At 42.4% G+C, this 19,157-nt stretch overlaps 1 protein-coding gene across 1 annotated transcript; it reads right to left on the bottom strand.

Moving 5' to 3' along the window:
* Positions 1-691: 691 nt before the first annotated feature.
* rgs9a (regulator of G protein signaling 9a) lies at positions 692-18,878 on the bottom strand. The gene is made up of 17 exons (XM_044051274.1): positions 18,699-18,878; positions 17,688-17,784; positions 13,353-13,403; positions 13,157-13,263; positions 12,711-12,762; positions 11,830-11,888; positions 10,244-10,320; positions 10,068-10,149; positions 9,898-9,960; positions 8,541-8,570; positions 8,389-8,450; positions 7,827-7,940; positions 7,258-7,373; positions 2,058-2,145; positions 1,707-1,845; positions 1,389-1,471; positions 692-1,040 (listed from the first exon to the last, which is right to left on the bottom strand). The coding sequence occupies exons 1-17, from the start codon at positions 18,765-18,767 to the stop codon at positions 884-886; spliced, it is 1,446 nt and encodes a 481-aa protein (XP_043907209.1). The 5' UTR covers positions 18,768-18,878; the 3' UTR covers positions 692-883.
* Between the last annotated feature and the right edge of the window lie 279 nt (positions 18,879-19,157).

The following is a 19,157-nucleotide window of genomic DNA, read 5'->3' as shown; positions in this document are numbered from 1 at the left end:
TCATGGGAAAGTCAAAAGAAATCAGACAAGATATCAAGAAGAGAATTGTGGACTTGCACAAGTCTGGTTCATCCTTCATTCTGAAATAATTCTGCAAATAATATTTTTGGTAATCCTAACAGACCTAAAACAGGAAATGTGATTGTCTGATTTCATGTCAGACAGTGAGAAAAAAAGCATATGTGTCTTTTTATATAGTGTACGTAAACTTCTGGTTTCAACTGTATATATGTGTATATATATATATATATGTATGTATATATACATACATATATATATATATATGTATATATATATATATATATACATATATATATATATATACATATATATGTATATATATATATGTATGTATATATATATATATACATACATATATATGTATATATATATGTATATATATATATATATACATATACACATATATATGTATGTATGTATATATATACATATATATGATTCTGGTTTAAAATTTCATGATTCTGGCTTAAATTCGCAGGAGTCTGACTTAAATACTCAGGATTCTGTATTCTGTACAGATATATGAGACGTGCTTGTTGTGACAGATCATTTGCAGTATAGTACAGAGAGTTGAATATAATCTGACAGTTATTATTGAGTTTTAACACCCACCCACATTCATATGCTTAGTTTCTATGACAATAATAAGATCGAGCTGTTATAGCTGACATATAAAGCATCTTTAGTTATTTATTGATAATAAGAACGTTGATTCAAAGTATCTTAAGTAATGAACACAGAAAATGACATGCTTAAAGAGCAGTGTGGATGTGGGTTTGTGTCGCAGGTTTCACCCTTCATTTATTATTTACAAGATCCTATCCATGGAAACTCACTTAATCAAATTCTATAACTCTCTCTTCTACTTCTTCCTGTCGATTTTGCTCATCATGGCCTTGACGTCAACAGGAGCGGAGGCAGCAGCAGCCTTAGCCTTTTCTTCCTCCTCCTGTTTCCACAGGATGATGGGATGGATGCCCACACTTCGGTTCTGAGCATTTTGCTCCAGCTGGGCTGGACTGAAAAAAAAAGACAAATTCAAGATCACAAGGAGCTTTCAGCTGGGATTATTCTTATTTTACACTGTGTGCTTGTATGTTCTATCTACACCTGCTTAAATCCACATGATCAGGAGAATAGTGTATGTCTGCCGCTTTATTTAAGTTTAAACCATTCTCTCTCCCGCACCAAATCCCATAGAGACATCATGTCAGCCAGGAGTTGTTAGTGCCACTGCTGTAAACGTGTTGACATGTGACTTCTGTGTTAGAAGGTTCTGTTCAAATGAACTAAAGTTCTCTGTTCATGCTCTGTATCAGTGACTCATACAAGCACATTTCCACTTCCATGAGACTGCAGTCGCTGACCTGAAGTTCTGAGGCTCAGGGTTCAGCGCCTTCTTCTGGATGTCTTTGTACACCGGAGACTTCAGGTAACGGAAGAAAGTGTCCTGCACCAACGACAATGATGAACATCCATGAAAACACACAACGGTCAGTCAGTCCATCCATGGGTAGGTAGGTAAGTAAGTAAATAGGTGGGTAGGGAAGTAAATAGGTAGGTCAATAGATAAATGGGTAGGTCGGTAGGTAGATAAGTAAATAGGTAGGTCAGTAGATAAATGGGTAGGTTGGTAGGTAGATAAGTAAATAGGTTGGTAGGTATGTACAGTATGTAGGTAGCACCTTTTTCATGAGCAGGAAGACATGAGTCTGCGCAGCATCCAGCACGTAGCGGTGAGGATGTTCCAGGCCTTTCACTGTCAGACCCATGGTCCTACCGTCAATGTTGATCCAGCGAGGAGCACCGGGGGCCAGGAAGGTCCTGAACACACACACACACACACACAGAGTCAAGTTTCTATGACTTCAGAGGACATGACATTGACTGGCCAAACTCTAACCTTTTCCCTACCATACAACATGTCTTTACCTTAAACTGTAATCATTTATGTTATGGGGACTTTATTTTTGTCCCCATAAGAAAGAAAACTCCCCATTATGTGAGTGTGAAAGCAAGAACACACACACACTTACTTGAAAATGGTCTCAGCTTTGGTTCTCATAGATGATGCAGTTCCCCACTTTAGTTCTTCAGCTGCTTCCCAAAAAGCCAAGTTCTCCCCTGAAACCCAGAGGAACACTCACTAGATAAATGATGAGAGAGTCTTTGTTTTACTTTAGTTCCAGACTGAAATAAAGAAATAAAAATACAGTCCACTGATGTAAGATTACACTTCATTATGTGAAAATCATCAAATGTTAAGAAGACACATTAGAAGTGTATTGTTACATAGAAGTTGAAATACAAAACATGATAAATCCCCAAAACTTAACTGTAGGTAAACTTAAAGGGGACATATTATGCAAAATCAACTTTTTAACCATTTCAATACTTATATTTGGGACTCTGGAGGCCCGACCAGCCGCCAAAGTGTGGAAAAAGAATACTCAGTCATGTTTTCATGGTCCCGCTTAGTGTAAGTATAGGCGATAAAACACGTGATGTTGAATTCCCTGCACTTATGATGGCAGCATGCGCATTTTACCGCGAATGTTAAAATGGCGGCACGCATGAATGCAGCGGCTTCTCTAGCTCCCGGAGCTATGCCCGAATTAGTTGGTTTCACAGCCGACTGTAATTATTTTGCTTGTGTAAACGAGCGTGCAAACCAACAGTTTATATCAGGGGTCACCAACCTTTTTGAGACCGAGAGCTACCTGAAGGTTAGAGAATAATATGGAGGGCTACCATATTAACATTTTATGCAGTTTACCATTTAAATGATAAATATTATGCATTCAATTGCATACACATTAATTCCAGTGCTTACTCCTAATGATTATCACAGTTTTTATAAACAATATCAAGGACATTTTACTCAGTGATCATATGGATACATACAAGTGAGGTCAAGTGAAATGAGCCCGCGGGCACCTCGTTGGCTGCTCGCGGGCTACCAGGTGCCCGCGGGCACCACGTTGGTGACCACTGGTTTATATACAGCCGAACAGTACTTATCGAGATAAGGAACTGTTTGGCCACAATTACAACAACAACTCAGCTCCCGAGCTCAGAGCTAAGCTAGCTAAGCTACGGCTCGGGAGGACACTGGACTGGCGTAGCAGATTGCGGCGGGGAGACGTCAAGAGGAAGCGGCATGAGCGGAAACAGAAGCGGGGCAAGCGGGGAGGCTAAAGGCTAACGCCAACAGACCACTGATCCCGTCCATGTTCCTGGCTAATGTCCGCTCACTGGACAATAAAATGGACCTTCTTCGACTGAGGCTGGGGGTCTCCAGAGAGATGGGGATTTGTGATGTGTTATGCTTCACGGAAACATGGCTTACTAACAACATGCCGGACTCAGCCTTCCAGATCGACGGCTTGCTACTCTTCCGTGCCGACCGCAACCAGCTAACGGGAAAGACCCGCGGGGATGGGCTCTGCACCCATGTTAACAAAGGTTGGTGCACAAACTGTACTTTGGTGCAAAGCCACCGCTCCGAGGCAATAGAGCATATGACTGTTAAGTGCCGGCCACACTATCTGCCTCGGGAGTTTACGGCGGTGTTCGTCATGGTTGTTTACATCCCACCGGATGCTAAAGCTAACGATGCGTTAGCGGAGCTGCACAACAACATCAGCTCGCTACAGAACAAGCACCCGGAGGCTTTTTACGTGGTAGCTGGAGACTTCAACCACGTACACATGACAGACATCCTGCCCAAGTTCCACCAGCACGTCACCATTCCAACACGGGGAGACAACACATTAGACCGTGTATACTCCAACATTCGACGTGCATACAGAGCCGTGCCCCGCCCCCCCCTCGGGCTTTCCGATCATGCTGGTCCCTGCTTACCAGCCACTGCGTAGACGAAACAGACCTGCACAGAGGACGATCACGGTGTGGCCCAGCGATGCTGACGCCGAACTGCAGGACTGCTTTGAGTGCACAGACTGGCATGTCTTCAGGGAAGCAGCTGATCGTCAGGGGGACATTGACCTGGAGGAGTACACGTCAGCTGTCCTGGGCTACATCAGCAAGTGCGTGGAGGACGTCACTACCACCAGGACAGTGACAACGTACTCTAACCAGAAACCCTGGCTCAACAAAGAGGTCCGGTCTCTGCTCAAGGTTAGGGATGCAGCTTTCAGGTCAGGAGATGCACTGGCTCTCAGGGCAGCCAGGAGGGAGCTGATCGCAGGGGTCAAGAGGGCAAAATCCACCTATGCCCAGAAGGTCCAGGATCACTTCTCCTCCAATGACCCACGGAGCATGTGGAGGGGCATAAAATGCATCACGGACTACAACACTAGAGATGCACAGTACCCCTGGGACCCCTCTCTGCCCGATGCTCTGAACAGCTTCTACGCTCGCTTTGAGAATCCCAGACGCTCTACCAGCACCAGACTCACCCCAACACCAGGTGATGCGCCCCTCAGGGTGACCACGGCAGAGGTGAGGAATATACTCAGGAGGATCAACCCCCGCAAAGCCGCTGGTCCCGATAACATCCCTGGGCAAGCGCTGAAAGGCTGTGCTGACCAGCTGTCGGAGGTGTTCACAGACATCTTCAACACCTCCCTCAGGCAGTCAGTGGTTCCCACCTGTCTGAAAACTGCCACCATCATCCCCATCCCCAAAGGCTCCACAGTGACAGGCCTGAATGACTATCGGCCAGTAGCTCTCACCCAGTCATGAAGTGCTTCGAGAAACTGGTCAGAATGCACATCAAGGACAGCATCGACATCACTGTGGACCCCCACCAATATGCATACAGGAAAAACAGATCCACAGAGGACGCCATCTCTTCTGTGGTCCACACAGCCCTCACTCACCTGGAGAGCAAAGACTCCTATGTCCGCCTGCTCTTCCTCGACTTCACATCCACTTTCAACACCATCATACCACAGACCCTGATCCATAAACTCTTTTCACTTGGACTGAGCCCCCCCCTCTGCAACTGGGTCCTGGACTTCCTGACAGACAGGCCGCAGTCAGTGAGGATCCACGACATCTCCTCCACCTCCATCACCCTCAGCACTGGCTCCCCCCAGGGCTGCGTGCTGAGCCCTCTTCTGTTAACCCTGCTCACTCATGACTGCTCACCTAAACATCCGAGCAGTCATATTGTGAAGTTTGCTGATGACACAGCAGTGGTTGGACGCATCAGCAACAACGATGAGTCCAGCTACAGGCGGGAAGTGGAACACCTGGAGGGTTGGTGCAGGGAAAACAACCTCTGCATCAACACAAAGAAAACAAAGGAGATGACTGCGGACTTCAGTGAGGAGCAGACATCCCCCCCATTCTCCCCTGCACATCGGAGTAACAGCGGTGGAAGTGGTCTCCAGCTTCAGGTACCTGGGTGTGCATCTCAAGGACTACCTCACCTGGAGCAGCAACACTTCCAGCCTGGTCCGGAAGGCACACCAGCGCCTCTACTTCCTCAGGAGGCTGAGACGCGCTGGACTAGGAAGGTCAGCCCTTATCACCTTCTACAGATGTGTAGTGGAGAGTGTCCTGTGCTCCTGCATCACTGTGTGGCACGGCAGCAGAGAAGAAGGCTCTGCAGAGAGTGGTGAAAGCTGCACAGAGAACCGTGGGCAGCAGCCTCCCCACCATCACGGACATCTTCACCAGATGCAGGAAAAGGGCCACCTGCATCATGAGAGATCCCACTCACCCAGCACACACACTGTTCACCCCCCTCCCCTCAGGCAGGAGACTACGGAGCATCAAGAGCAGGACAACGAGACTGAGGAACAGTTTCTACCCTGGAGCTGTCAGACTCCTGAACTCTCTTTAGCCCCCATAGCCTTGCTGCCCCCACCCCCCACGGACTATACTTTGCACATGCCCCCAGTACTGTACACCACCCTTGCACAAAATTCTTTTGCACAACACCTTACCTCCAGAGGTTTAAACTTTTAAACTTTTTTAATTTATATTTTGTTAAGTTAAACTGTTGGTTCTTCTTTATTCTTCTTCTTATCGCTGGGTCGACCGGGTTCTGGAGAGACTGATTTTCGTTCTGACCTCATGTCTAATGTGTGTTGGTATGACAATAAAGAAATCTTGAATCTTGAATCTCTTGTCCCTGCGAGAGTGCAGGCGAGGGAGGAAGAGCGGTATTATGTCAACGCGGAGGGACAAGTGTGCTGTTGGTGGCTGCACAGTGGAGCACTCACTTATCTTAGATAAGTGAGGTGATCTTAGATAAGTGAGGTGATCTTAGATAAGTGAAGTGATCTTAGATAAGTGAAGTCATCTTAGATAAGTAAAGTGATCTTAGATAAGAGAAGTGATCTTAGATAAGTAAAGTGATCTTAGATAAGTGAGGTGATCTTAGATAAGTGAAGTGATCTTAGATAAGTAAAGTGATCTTAGATAAGTAAAGTGATCTTAGATAAGAGGTGATCTTAGATAAGTGAGGTGATCTTAGATATGAAGTCATCTTAGATAAGTAAAGTGATCTTAGATAAGAGGTGATCTTAGATAAGTGAGGTGATCTTAGATAAGTAAAGTATCTTAGATAAGTAAAGTGATCTTAGATAAGCAAAAGTGATCTTAGATAAGTGAGGTGATCTTAGATAAGAGGTGATCTTAGATAAGTGAGGTGATCTTAGATAAGTGAAGTCATCTTAGATAAGTAAAGGGATCTTAGATAAGAGGTGATCTTAGATAAGTGAGGTGATCTTAGATAAGAGGTGATCTTAGATAAGTGAAGTGATCTTAGATAAGTAAAGTGATCTTAGATAAGTGATCTTAGATCAGCCAGGTCACTTCCACCAGCAGCGCCACCGTGAGGAGACATGAAGTAGTAGTAAATTAAAGTATAGATTTTTTGAAAGAAGGGCGACGATATACTGTATCACAAAATCCATATTTTGACTCTAACATCGGGAGCAATGAACGGACGTGTCGTGTAACATCAATAACTGATCATAACTGATGTCGCCTACGACGTTGACCAACAGGAGAACAGAGTGATCTGACGCCGTGTAACACACACACATAAACTGCTGTCAGGTGTTTGTTTCCTTGTGTCTATTGTTGTCGGGTCCCACAGCGTTTCAGTGATCACCTCGCACCGTGAATGAACTTGTGCACTGTCGTGAACAACGACACGGCAACAGTCCGTGCCACTGTGACTGATAATGTGACATGGTGAATGTATGGTGTAGTCTGATCCCAGGATTCATGAGGAGGTTCAGACTGAAAACGTACCACTGAACTCCTTCTTCAGGAAGATCTTGAAGTCGTCTCGGCCTCGCAGGTCGGTCAGTAGCTCAAACAAGCTGAAGGACCAGCGCTCGACCCTCATCTTAGTCGGCAAGTCAACTCTGAACACACACACACACACACACACACACACAGTATCACTCCATAACATTTAGTGTAGTTTTTAAAATGTGAAACCTGGTCAAATATACAAATGCAAAAATACTTCAAATATTCAAAGGTATGATTTGTGAATTATTTGAATATTATAAACTCCAGTGCATGAGAGCTAGTGAAAGTAATGTAGGGTTCAAATTGTGTTGACCGGAGCAGCTAACAAGATGCATTCAAAGACCATGGTAAATTTGATGAAAAACATCACTCCCTTTGAAACAGTTATTTTAGGACTATAAGTACTATAAAAAAAATAAAAATGACCATACTGTACCAAACCAAATGAAAGCGTTCACTTTAAGATCATCTCAATGTATCAGTGTCTCTGTGAATATGATCTGACAGGGAAGTTTACTGATGATAAACCTGGACAGGAAATTAAAAATCAACAAACATATCACCTTCTCATGTTCAGAGTCCAGTAAGCATCAATGTCTGTTTGCCAGGGGTTGCTGGGTAAACATGGAGCCAGGAAGGGGTCGTGGGTTTTGTACGTTGTGATGTACTTGACCAGTCTGCACAAACGTAACATAATCACACTCAGCTGTAACCAGTGTGTATGTGTATTTAGTTCATGTTTAGTGTCAAATATAGAAATTATACATAAACACTGTAAATCTACTACGTCTCCCTGGTCAAACACCAGCTACTGCATTCAAATGTTGACACTTGCATCATAGGTCATAGGAGCTCTGACATGAGACAGCTGCCAATCAGTGTCAGATTTCACTACCAGACCACGCCCCCTAACTGCCCCTCACTGTCCCCCCACTTTCACCTCACTGTCCCTCAGTCAGCTCTCAGCCCACTTCTTTGGCATTGTTCTAAATCAGGCGCTGGGCGTAGTTAGCTGCAGAAGATCTGGTCTCTGGACTAAACTGGTTCACTACACACAGATAATCCTGTTTTATAATAATGACATAATATGATGACTGACAGATGCTGAGTCCTATATGAACTTACGCTCCAAGAGACACGCTTGATTTAACCTTTGACCTCATGATGGCTTGTTGGAAGAACACGTTCTGGAATAAAAGAGGAAAACAAACAATACAATTTACAGATAATAAATACAGTGTCTATACAGTATATATATGTGAGACTTCATTTCTTACCATGCGTCTGTACTGGTCAAAGCTGATTATCTGAAGACAACAACAATAAAGAAGTTAGTTTGTTGTGTTATCTACGCATAACTGATTTTCTCTATGAACTTTGGTGCAGGGGAGTAGTGTGATGTGATTTAACGTGAACAGCTACATTGTGATACTGACTAAAGACTACACACACACAAACATCACAGTCTGAGTCACATTACTCTCCTGTCATCAGCGGAAAGCAGAAAAAGAAAGAAGAAGAAAAAATATCTTCAGTGTCTGATTATCTTTGTTCTGTAAAGAATATCAACATTTTTAGCACAAGGGATTCAAACAAAAATCCAAGCATTTTCGTATTGGACAGTTTAGAACTAGAGAATATTTGTCTCCTGTGAAAATGTTATTATTGTCAAATAAGTGTGGCCGAGCCAATACGATACTATCAGCTCCAATATCGGTCCGATACACGTCAAAATCACCGGATCATAAACATTTTAAATGTGATCCAGAAATGATATATAATGATATTTAATGATACATAATGATATATAATGATATTTAATGATACATAATGATATATAATGATATTTAAAGATACATAATGATATAAAATAATACATAATGATATATAATGATATTTAATGATACATAATGATATATACAAATATATAATGATATATAATGATATTTAATAATACATAATGATATATAATAATACATAATGATATATAATGATATTTAATGATACATAATGATATATAAAAATATATAATGATATATAAAAATATATAGTCATGAGTCATGTTGTGGGCTGATTATTTCATCTTAAAATCGCTTACAAATGGCTCAGTGATTAATACGTCATCACAAGAGTGTTGTTAGTTTATAAAAGTGTAAAATGAGCGTATGAAACTGATATCAGTATTGTTATTGGTACCAATGCAACACTAAGTACTGGCTGCAATATTGGTCAAAATCACTGATTTCATGATTCAATGTATGTATATGTATATGTACATACATTGACACACACACGTGTGTGTATGATACACACACACACACATACATATATACACATACACACATATGTGTATATATGTATGTGTATGTGTCTGTTCTCATACAAAGATAAAGAGCCACAAACTACAAGGTAGTCCAGGGAAAGGTTCTGTTCTCAGTCCAAACCAAAGCCTGATCCAGGACTTTACCATTCCAAACTGAAGCTTACCATGATGGAATATTTGTCATCTCTTTAGGAGCTCCTGGCATACACACTGATCTTGTCAGCAACAATAATCCTCATGGAGACCAAAACCTGGTCCTAACAAGGCAGAAACTTATTAATACTTAGTTTGTGTGTGTACTGACCTGTTACCTGATCTTCATCAGGATCAACAAGACGCTCTGGACCACAGTCCATAGCACTGTGAGTATGCCGCTGCACACACACACACACACACAGAAGCTCATGATAAACGTATTATAATCACATGACTATAATGAGATATACATCACACACACACACACACACACACACATACTGACCGGAGGCCTGTTGAGGATCCAGTAAGCTCTCTCTTGGCAGTCAAACACCACTCGATCTGGCTTCTTTCTCTCTTTACCAGCCCTGACACACACACACATGAAGTGTTAGTACAAGTGAGATGAGTTGTGTACCTTTACACACACACACACACACACACAGAGTATTCTTCACATACCTGTACTGTTCAGTGGCCTGCATCACGATGAAGTCCCACTTGTGGTTCAGCCATTTATGGAGATGGTTGTAATGAGCCTGGTTCAAATACACACACACACACAGTGGCTGAGTCTGAGCCACGAGCTGGAGTAAAGCAGTGAGCCGCCACCAGGGGTCGACTCAGGTGGCGGGAAAAGGAATTTCTGATTCCATTGAACTCTTTGCATGTATGCAACACTTATGTATGGAGGACCAAAAGGGCCAAAATTAAATAAATAAATACACCATAAAATCATTCTTAGACTTAGACTTAGACTTAGACTTCCTTTTATTGTCATTGCACAGAAAACACAGCAGTGAAAACTGGCAACGAAATTTCGTTGCTTGGCAGCAGATAAGAAACCAACACATAGCATTGAATTTTGTCACTTATGAGTTTTGATGAGAATGTTTTTTATCTTACTGTAAATGTCTATACATGTATCCAACTCTTCATCCTAACTATGATTAATAAAAAATAAATAAGTAAGTGTTTTTATGTAATAGGACCTCTCTCCCTCTGCCTCGCCGGAATAGAACAGCACCCTCTCTGAACTCTCATGAATTAGAAAACAAAGAAATTCTTTGTAAATCAGATGTTCAGAAGCAGTGAGCATGCCACCCCTATATAGTCAGAATTATATGATGGTATTTCTATAATTTGGGCACCACGGACAAAAATATAAATCTGAGCCTATGCCGCTGATACTATCGCTGCCAAACTATATATAATACATTATATCTTAATACACAAACCACATTTTTGAATTCTAAATGAGCCTCAAATGATCTTATGACTGTGTTCGGGGACTCAGAAAAATATTTATTTCAGTTTTTATATTACTTTTCTCTGCTGCTATGCTGTGATACATGGCAGCCATGCCATTTCAGACCAAAGCAATGAATCAGACTCGATCAGCCTTAGCCCCGCCCTCTGACTTTGATGGGCGAGTTTGACAGATAAAATAAATTAATGATCCACTGTAACACGGACCATGAAATAATGAAATGTGTCATTAATTCATTAAATGTATTTAATGACACATTGAATTAATTAATGACACATTTAATGATTTAATGACACATTTAATAAATGATTTAATGGTGTATTTACTTTTTTAATTTTGGCCCTTTTGGTCCTCCATATGCATGGACAATCCATCCGACGTATTATAAGAACTGGATGTAGCTCCGCCCCCTCTACCTTGAAGATTTTTTGTCATGGTGGCCACTCGTGGTACTGCAACAAAAAATAATCACGCGGCCCAAAAAGCAATTTTCCCATTGAGCACAATAGTAAAAGAGACACCTATAAAGGTGTCCACAGGACACCTGGAGACATAGACACAGGCATGTATAGATCTTTATATTCTATATTTTTAATCCATGAAGTTTCACATTTGTAAAACCTTCCTAAAGGCCATAAAAAGCCCAGAAACATCTTATTTGTGTTATTTGTGTTTCTTATTTGTATTTATATGTGCTGAGTGAGCGACTCCATAGGAATGAACGGAGCCAAAGAGACGGAGCTACATCCAGGTCTTATAATACATCCATGGGACATACCTGTTCATAAGGTTCCAGCATGCCTTTCTTTCTGATGTTCCTCTTGGCCAGATAAATGGCTGCAATCACAGAATAACATCATTTTCAGTTTCATATCTGACCTCATTATACACTGAGAGTGAGCGTAGAGCTGTCTGCTCTGTTGTATTCTGCTCTGTTGTGTTGTATTCTGTTGTGATGTATTCTGTTGTGTTGTGTTCTGTTGTATTCTGTTATGTTGTGTTGTATTCTGTTGTGTTGTATTCTGTTGTGTTGTGTTCTGTTGTATTCTGTTATGTTGTGTTGTGTTGTACTCTGTTGTGTTGTATGCTGTTGTGTTGTGTTCTGTTGTATTCTGTTATGTTGTGTTCTGTTGTGTTGTGTTCTGTTGTATTCTGTTATGTTCTGTTGTGTTGTACTCTGTTGTGTTGTATGCTGTTGTGTTGTGTTCTGTTGTATTCTGTTGTGTTGTGTTCTGTTGTGTTCTATAGTAACATCTGTAAAGCAGACATTGTGTTCCCTCAGGTTTGTTACACTTCTTTAGATTTTAGATCTTTGCATTCATTTCATTCCCAGTTGAGATACTTGTATGTCGCAGTAATACACAGAGATGCATGATATACTGGCTTAGTATAAGTATTATTGGATATCTAAAACAGCAGGCTGAATAGACCTGGACCTCTCTAACTTTTATTTTGTTTGTCTTTATTTATTTTGTGAGGAAATTAAAAGTGAACCCCAAAAATAAAAATAATGTAATTTTAAACTTGAAATTGAATAAAGGGCACTTAAATATCTGTGGTTAATAAAGAAACCTTTGACAGCTGTAGAATAACGCAACGCAATAATCATCAGAAGAGTCATGCATGTATACAGAGTCACATAAGATATATTGTATTTACCATAGTCAGTGTCCTCTGCCAGCCATTTCTGAGAAGGCCAGAAGTATGGCGTCTGAAAAAGATGATTGTTGTGTGAAAGTGATAATCTACAGAGGATCAACATGAAGAATACACAAGGGAATAGACACAAATATAGAACCCTGTCCATAACTAATATTAGTAATAACTAAACAACAAGAAACAGTGACTTGCAGAGGAAGCAGAAAGACATTTAACCTAAAACCTAAAGCCAGTCAATTCAAATGGTACATGATACAATGTACAACACATGCAGTGTAGCAGTGTGTCTATGGTCAGTCTATGGCAAATTTTAAAACAGCTCACTCAAGCAGGAAACTGGCCATTTGTTGGCCACTTTTATACAATCAGTGTCTATTTCTATTATTTTGTAAGTAAAACCTTTCCAACTCTATGTCTCACAGAAGAAAGCAAAAGTTCTGTTTTACCTGGAAGCGGTAGAGGCTGTTGTCGTTGCACATGATCAGCTTCCTGTGGTTCTGGAGGGGGTAGATGTAGCCATAGGCCACCAACATGGTGCCAAAGACATTGGCTTCTGGAACAGTACAGACGAGGAGGAAAGCATGGAAACATGTCATCATGATTTGTGGAGTCTGTGAATCTTCTAACTTTGCAATATTCTACCTTCTGTTGGAGTCTTCATCTTGTTGACAATCCATGCGATGATGTCCTTACCTGTGGAGAATTGATCTGTGATTATCTGTGATTGTGAGTTGGAGGCAGTGCACACACTTCTACTTCACTCTGCTCTGCAAACACACAAACTAGTACAGTTTGTGTGTTTGCGTCACATTAAGACGTTGACGCACACACTCTGACTGTGCCATGTGTGCTCCTGCACCATGAGAAGGGCTGGACTTTGCTTTAGTTCAATGTTGGACAAGTTGCATCCCGTAACTCTACATGCCAGGTCTATAATATATGATCATGTGATGTGTGAACACATGCATCAGTCAGAATGCACAGGAGAAGAAACTGTGTCTGCTCGTCCCCTCAGTGTCCACTGTCCTCCTCCATGTCTGTTTAGTATTAGGTTATTTTTGTTGTTGGGATTTCTCCTCAAGGCCTAAACGTGTTCAACAATCAGGGGTGAAAATGTATGTTGGTGGCACATTGGAAATGGAAGGAGCAAGGCCGCCTTCTTTAGACTGTCACCCACCAGACTGTTTCCATTTGCATGCTCATCTCTGGCAACCATCATGAGACTGTGCAGTTCCACATCCTGCAGTCTCCTCGCCATCTGCTTCTCCTGGGGTTCCCCTGGCTCCGTCATCATAACCCCCACCTCGACTGGGCCACTGGGGTTATCCTAGGCTGGAGCTCATCCGGCCATCAGGTTTGCCTGAAGCAAGCCGCTGCACCCGAGCCGGCCACCAGTTCCAGTTCCACACCTGATGTGTTTAGCAAGGCCAAGGCTGCCCTTCGGTCTCACCAACGCCCCAACTATCTTCCAAGCCCTTCTGAACGATGTGCTGAGAGACATGCTGAACAAGTTTGTGTCTGTCTACCTGGACGACATCCTGATCTTCCAGAGACGAACACGTCCATCAAGTCCAGGCGGTTTTGCAGCGCCTTGTCTGTTCGTGCCATCTCTGTGAATTTTGTCACCGGGTCTGCCACCATCCAGTGGAAACAACACCATACTGACGGCGGTAGACCACTTCAGCAAGATGGCTCACTTCATGTCATTACCCAAGCTCCCATCAGCCAAAGAGACTGCCCAGCTGCCCTAAAACCACGTCTGACCTCCTCTGACCGTTACACACACACATCACAAATCACACATCACACACACACATAAAGAAGTGAAACTAACAACAACAGCTATCCGTGCTGTCTATGTTCAGTATCCATGCAGACCTTGGTCTTAGTTCAGTATCCATGCTGACCTTGGACTATGTTCAGTATCCATGCAGACCTTGGTCTTAGTTCAGTTTCCGTGCTGACCTTGGTCTTAGTTCAGTATCCATGCAGACCTTGGTCTATGTTCAGTATCCATGCAGACCTTGGTCTATGTTCAGTATCCATGCTGACCTTGGTCTGTGTTCAGTATCCAGGCTGACCTTGGTCTATTTTCAGTATCCATGCTGACCTTGGACTATGTTCAGTATCCATGCAGACCTTGGTCTTGTTCATTTCAGCTGACCTTGGTCTTAGTTCAGTATCCAGGCTGACCTTGGTCTTAGTTCAGTATCCATGCTGACCTTGGTCTATGTTCAGTATTGGTATGTTCAGTATCCATGCAGACCCTTGGTCTATGTTCATTATCCATGCAGACCTTGGTCTTAGTTCAGTATCCATGCTGACCTTGGTCTTAGTTCAGTATCCATGCTGACCTTGGTCTTAGTTCAGCATCCATGCTGACCTTGGTCTGTGTTCAGTATCCGTGCTGACCTTGGTCTATGTTCAGTATCCATGCAGACCTTGGTCTGTGTTCAGTATCCAGGCTGACCTTGGTCTATGTTCAGTATCCATGCTGACCTTGGTCTATGTTCAGTATCCATGCAGACCTTGGTCTATGTTCAGTATCCATGCTGACCTTGGTCTTGTTCAGTATCCATACCTTGGTCTATGTTCAGGACCTTGGTCCATGACCTTGGTCTTAGTTCAGTATGCTGAGTTCAGTATCCATGCTGACCTTTATGTTCAGTATCCATGCGGACCTTGGTCTTAGTTCAGTATCCTGACCTTGGTCTATGTCTATGTTCAGTATCCTTGCTGACCTTGGTCTATGTTCAGTATCCATGCTGACCTTGGTCTATGTTCAGTATCCATGCAGACCTTGGTCTATGTTCAGTATCCATGCAGACCTTGGTCTATGTTCATCCATGCAGACCTTGGTCTATGTTCAGTATCCATGCAGACCTTGGTCTATGTTCAGTATCCATGCTGACCTTGGTCATGTTCAGTATCCATGCTGAATTCCCTTGGTCTATGTTCAGTATCCATGCAAACCTTGGTCTATGTTCAGTATCCATGCAGACCTTGGTCTATGTTCAGTATCCATGCAGACCTTGGTCTATGTTCAGTATCCATGCAGACCTTGGTCTATGTTCAGTATCCATGCTGACCTTGGTCTATGTTCAGTATCCATGCTGACCTTGGGTCTATGTTCAGTATCCATGCAGACCTTGGTCTATGTTCAGTATCCATGCTGACCTTGGTCTCAGTATCCATGCTGACCTTGGTATGTTCAGTATCCATGCAGACCTTGGTCTGTGTTCAGTATCCAGGCTGACCTTGGCAGTATCCATGACCTTGGTCTGTGTTCAGTATCCATGCTGACCTTGGTCTATGTTCAGTATCCATGCAGACCTTGGTCTATGTTCAGTATCCATGCAGACCTTGGTCTATGGTTCAGTATCCATGCAGACCTTGGTCTATGTTCAGTATCCATGCAGACCTTGGTCTATGTTCAGTATCCATGCTGACCTTGGTCTATGTTCAGTATCCATGCTGACCTTGGTCTATGTTCAGTATCCATGCAGACCTTGGTCTGTGTTCAGTATCCAGACCATGGTCTATTTCAGTATCCATGCAGACCTTGGTCTGTGTTCAGTATCCATGCTGACCTTGGTCTATGTTCTATGACCTTGGTCTATGTTCAGTATCCATGCAGACCTTGGTCTATGTTCAGTATCCATGCAGACCTTGGTCTGGTATCAGGCTGACCTTGGTCTATTTTCAGTATCCATGCTGACCTTTTGTTCAGTATCCATGCAGATCCATCCATGACCTTGGTCTTAGTTCATGCTGACCTTGGTCTTAGTTCAGTATCCATGCTGACCTTGGTCTATGTTCAGTATCCATGACCTTGGTCTTAGTTCAGTATTGCTGACCTTGGTCTATGTTCAGCACCCTAGATGCTGACCTTGGTCTATGTTCAGTATCCATGCTGACCTTGGTCTATGTTCAGTATCCATGCAGACCTTGGTCTATGTTCAGTATCCATGCAGACCTTGGTCTATGTTCAGTATCCAGACCTTGGTCTATGTTCAGTATCCATGCTGACCTTGGTCTATGTTCAGTATCCATGCAGACCTTGGTCTGTGTTCAGTATCCATGCTGACCTTGGTCTATGTTCAGTATCCATGCAACCTTGGTCTATGTTCAGTATCCATGCAGACCTTGGTCTATGTTCAGTATCTTGGTCATGCAGACCTTGGTCTATGTTCAGTATCCATGCTGACCTTGGTCTATGTTCAGTATCCATGCTGACCTTGGTATATTGTATCCATGCAGATCAGTATGGTATCCATGCAGACCTTGGTCTATGTTCAGTATACCTGCATGCAGACCTTGGTCTATGTTCAGTATCCATGCAGATGTTTCTTGGTCTTAAGTCCATATCCATGCAGACCTTGGTCTATGTTCTATCCTATATCCATAGTATCCATGCTGACCTTGGTCTATGTTCAGTATCCATGCAGGTTCCAGGCTGACCTTGGTCTATTATATCCATGCTGACCTTGGTCTATGTTCAGTATCCATGCAGACCTTGGTCTAGGCAGACCTTGGGTTGGTCTGTGTTCAGTATCCAGGCTGACCTTGGTCTATTTTCAGTATCCATGCTGACCTTGGGTTCATATCCATGCAGACCTTGGTCTATGTTCAGTATCCATGCAGACCTTGGTCTGTGTTCAGTATCCATGCAGACCTTGGTCTTTTTTCAGTATCCATGCTGACCTTGGTCTGTGTTCAGTATCCAGGCTGACCTTGGTCTATTTTCAGTATCCATGCTGACCTTGGTCTTAGTTCAGTATCCATGCTGACCTCTTCCCTGGACTTACTGGACTTACACTGGATTAAAACACTACCTCCTGAACCACTGATCTCATGCCTTATTTAGCCTGTGTTAGCAGCTTAGAAAGCGAACACCGTCTGTCACACTGGCATTAAGACAGTCAGACAGTCAGACAGACAGACAAACAAACAGACAGGTACACGTGTCACTCTCACCAGTGATGACATGTGGGATGGTCGTGACGTTGAGTTTCTGCTCTGAACCTTTCACTCCGCTCGTCGGGTCCTGCATCTCCACCACGATGGCCTCCAGCTGTAAATCATCATCCAGAGAAGACTTCATCACATAAGTCTGTATCCAGTTCACAACCCTGACAGCATGCCACCACTACTTTATACTTATATCTAAACATAAACATATATACTGTATGTATGTGTATACTTATGTTCTTTTGAAAATGCTTTGGCACACCTTCAGCGGTTTATACATGTCCAAGCCAATCCAACTTTATTCACAAACCACTTTAAAAAACAACAACAGCTGAAACAAAATGCTGTACAACAGAGATAAGAAATGACATCATCGGCCTAGATAACAAAAATAAAACAATAAAAATACTGTAGAAAGTATTAACAACACAAATTAAAAAGTCATACAATAAAACCATAAAAATGTGTCATACTGGGTTGTACATGTCCAAAGTGGTTAAAGCAGATCTCTCTCTCCAGAGCTCCCCCTACAGTTTTGGAGTCCATATTTTTCTGACACCACTGTCTGAATACTCATTTGTGTTGATAAACCAGAAACCACTATCTGGCTTGAATGTTTGGTGCATGAGGTGAGAAAACGCTGTTCTATTAGAGGTCAAGGGTCATTCTCTGGACTCTGTATGGAACATTTCAGCAGAGTTGATTGGCTTTAAGATAAAGCAGGTGATGATCTTCAACAATCCTCTGCTCTTCAGAGCATCTGTTCATCTCATCTAAATACAGTAACAGTGTGTGTAACAAAGGAAGAAATTCAATCCATTTATGAAACAATCCAGCAGCAAAGTCACGTAGAATCCTTTTCTAAATGTATTAAATGTATTTCCATTGTTTGAAGGCCAGTGTCTTACAGAAAATATATTTTAATTGGAATTAAGAATGATTGTAATAAATACAAATTGAATAAAATACTAACTGTTTAGAAGCCCTGAAAATAAAGCCCTGCCAAAAACCACTCACCTTTTTCAGGCAGTGCATACGTGGCCGGATATGTTGCACGTGGTCAGGGCGGACGGTTCTGATCGTCATATTTGGAGACAGATGAAGACCAAATCAGAAATGAATCAATAATAAATAAATAAATAAATCCACTGAAGAAAAGCATGTGCATGCATGTACTGCTCTGTGCTGTGTGGCGACCGCGCAGCACGAACCTCTTATCCCCCAGTAATTATAGACAAAAGCTGCTTCTTAAACTTGTCAGTGACGGCACTTATCCGCTGAGTTTAAATGGCCGTGCACTTAATCCACAAGTCATTCATTTAAAGTCATAGAAAAAGACAAGAAGACATTAGAAAACACTTCTAGACTGTAATGATCTGAAAATGATGCTCATGAACTCCTGGTGCTGTCCAAAGATCTGCAACATGAACAAAAACACACTCGTTTTAATTGGATGCCTGCAACATGTTTACCACT

The sequence above is a fragment of the Solea senegalensis genome, linkage group LG19 (assembly GCF_019176455.1).
Source record: "Solea senegalensis isolate Sse05_10M linkage group LG19, IFAPA_SoseM_1, whole genome shotgun sequence".
NCBI lineage: Eukaryota > Metazoa > Chordata > Actinopteri > Pleuronectiformes > Soleidae > Solea > Solea senegalensis.
This window is presented reverse-complemented; position numbering and strand designations above follow the sequence as displayed.

Bases quoted from the DNA above. Each gene is read 5' to 3' on its own strand.
- rgs9a (XM_044051274.1), bottom strand. From the start codon at position 18,767: ATGACGATCAGAACCGTCCGCCCTGACCACGTGCAACATATCCGGCCA. The intron at 13,264-13,352 runs GTAGAATATTGC...GTACTGTTCCAG, and splicing joins GATGAAGACTCCAACAGAAG to AAGCCAATGTCTTTGGCACC. The intron at 10,321-11,829 runs GTATGTCCCATG...TATTTGAACCAG, and splicing joins TGCTGGAACCTTATGAACAG to GCTCATTACAACCATCTCCA.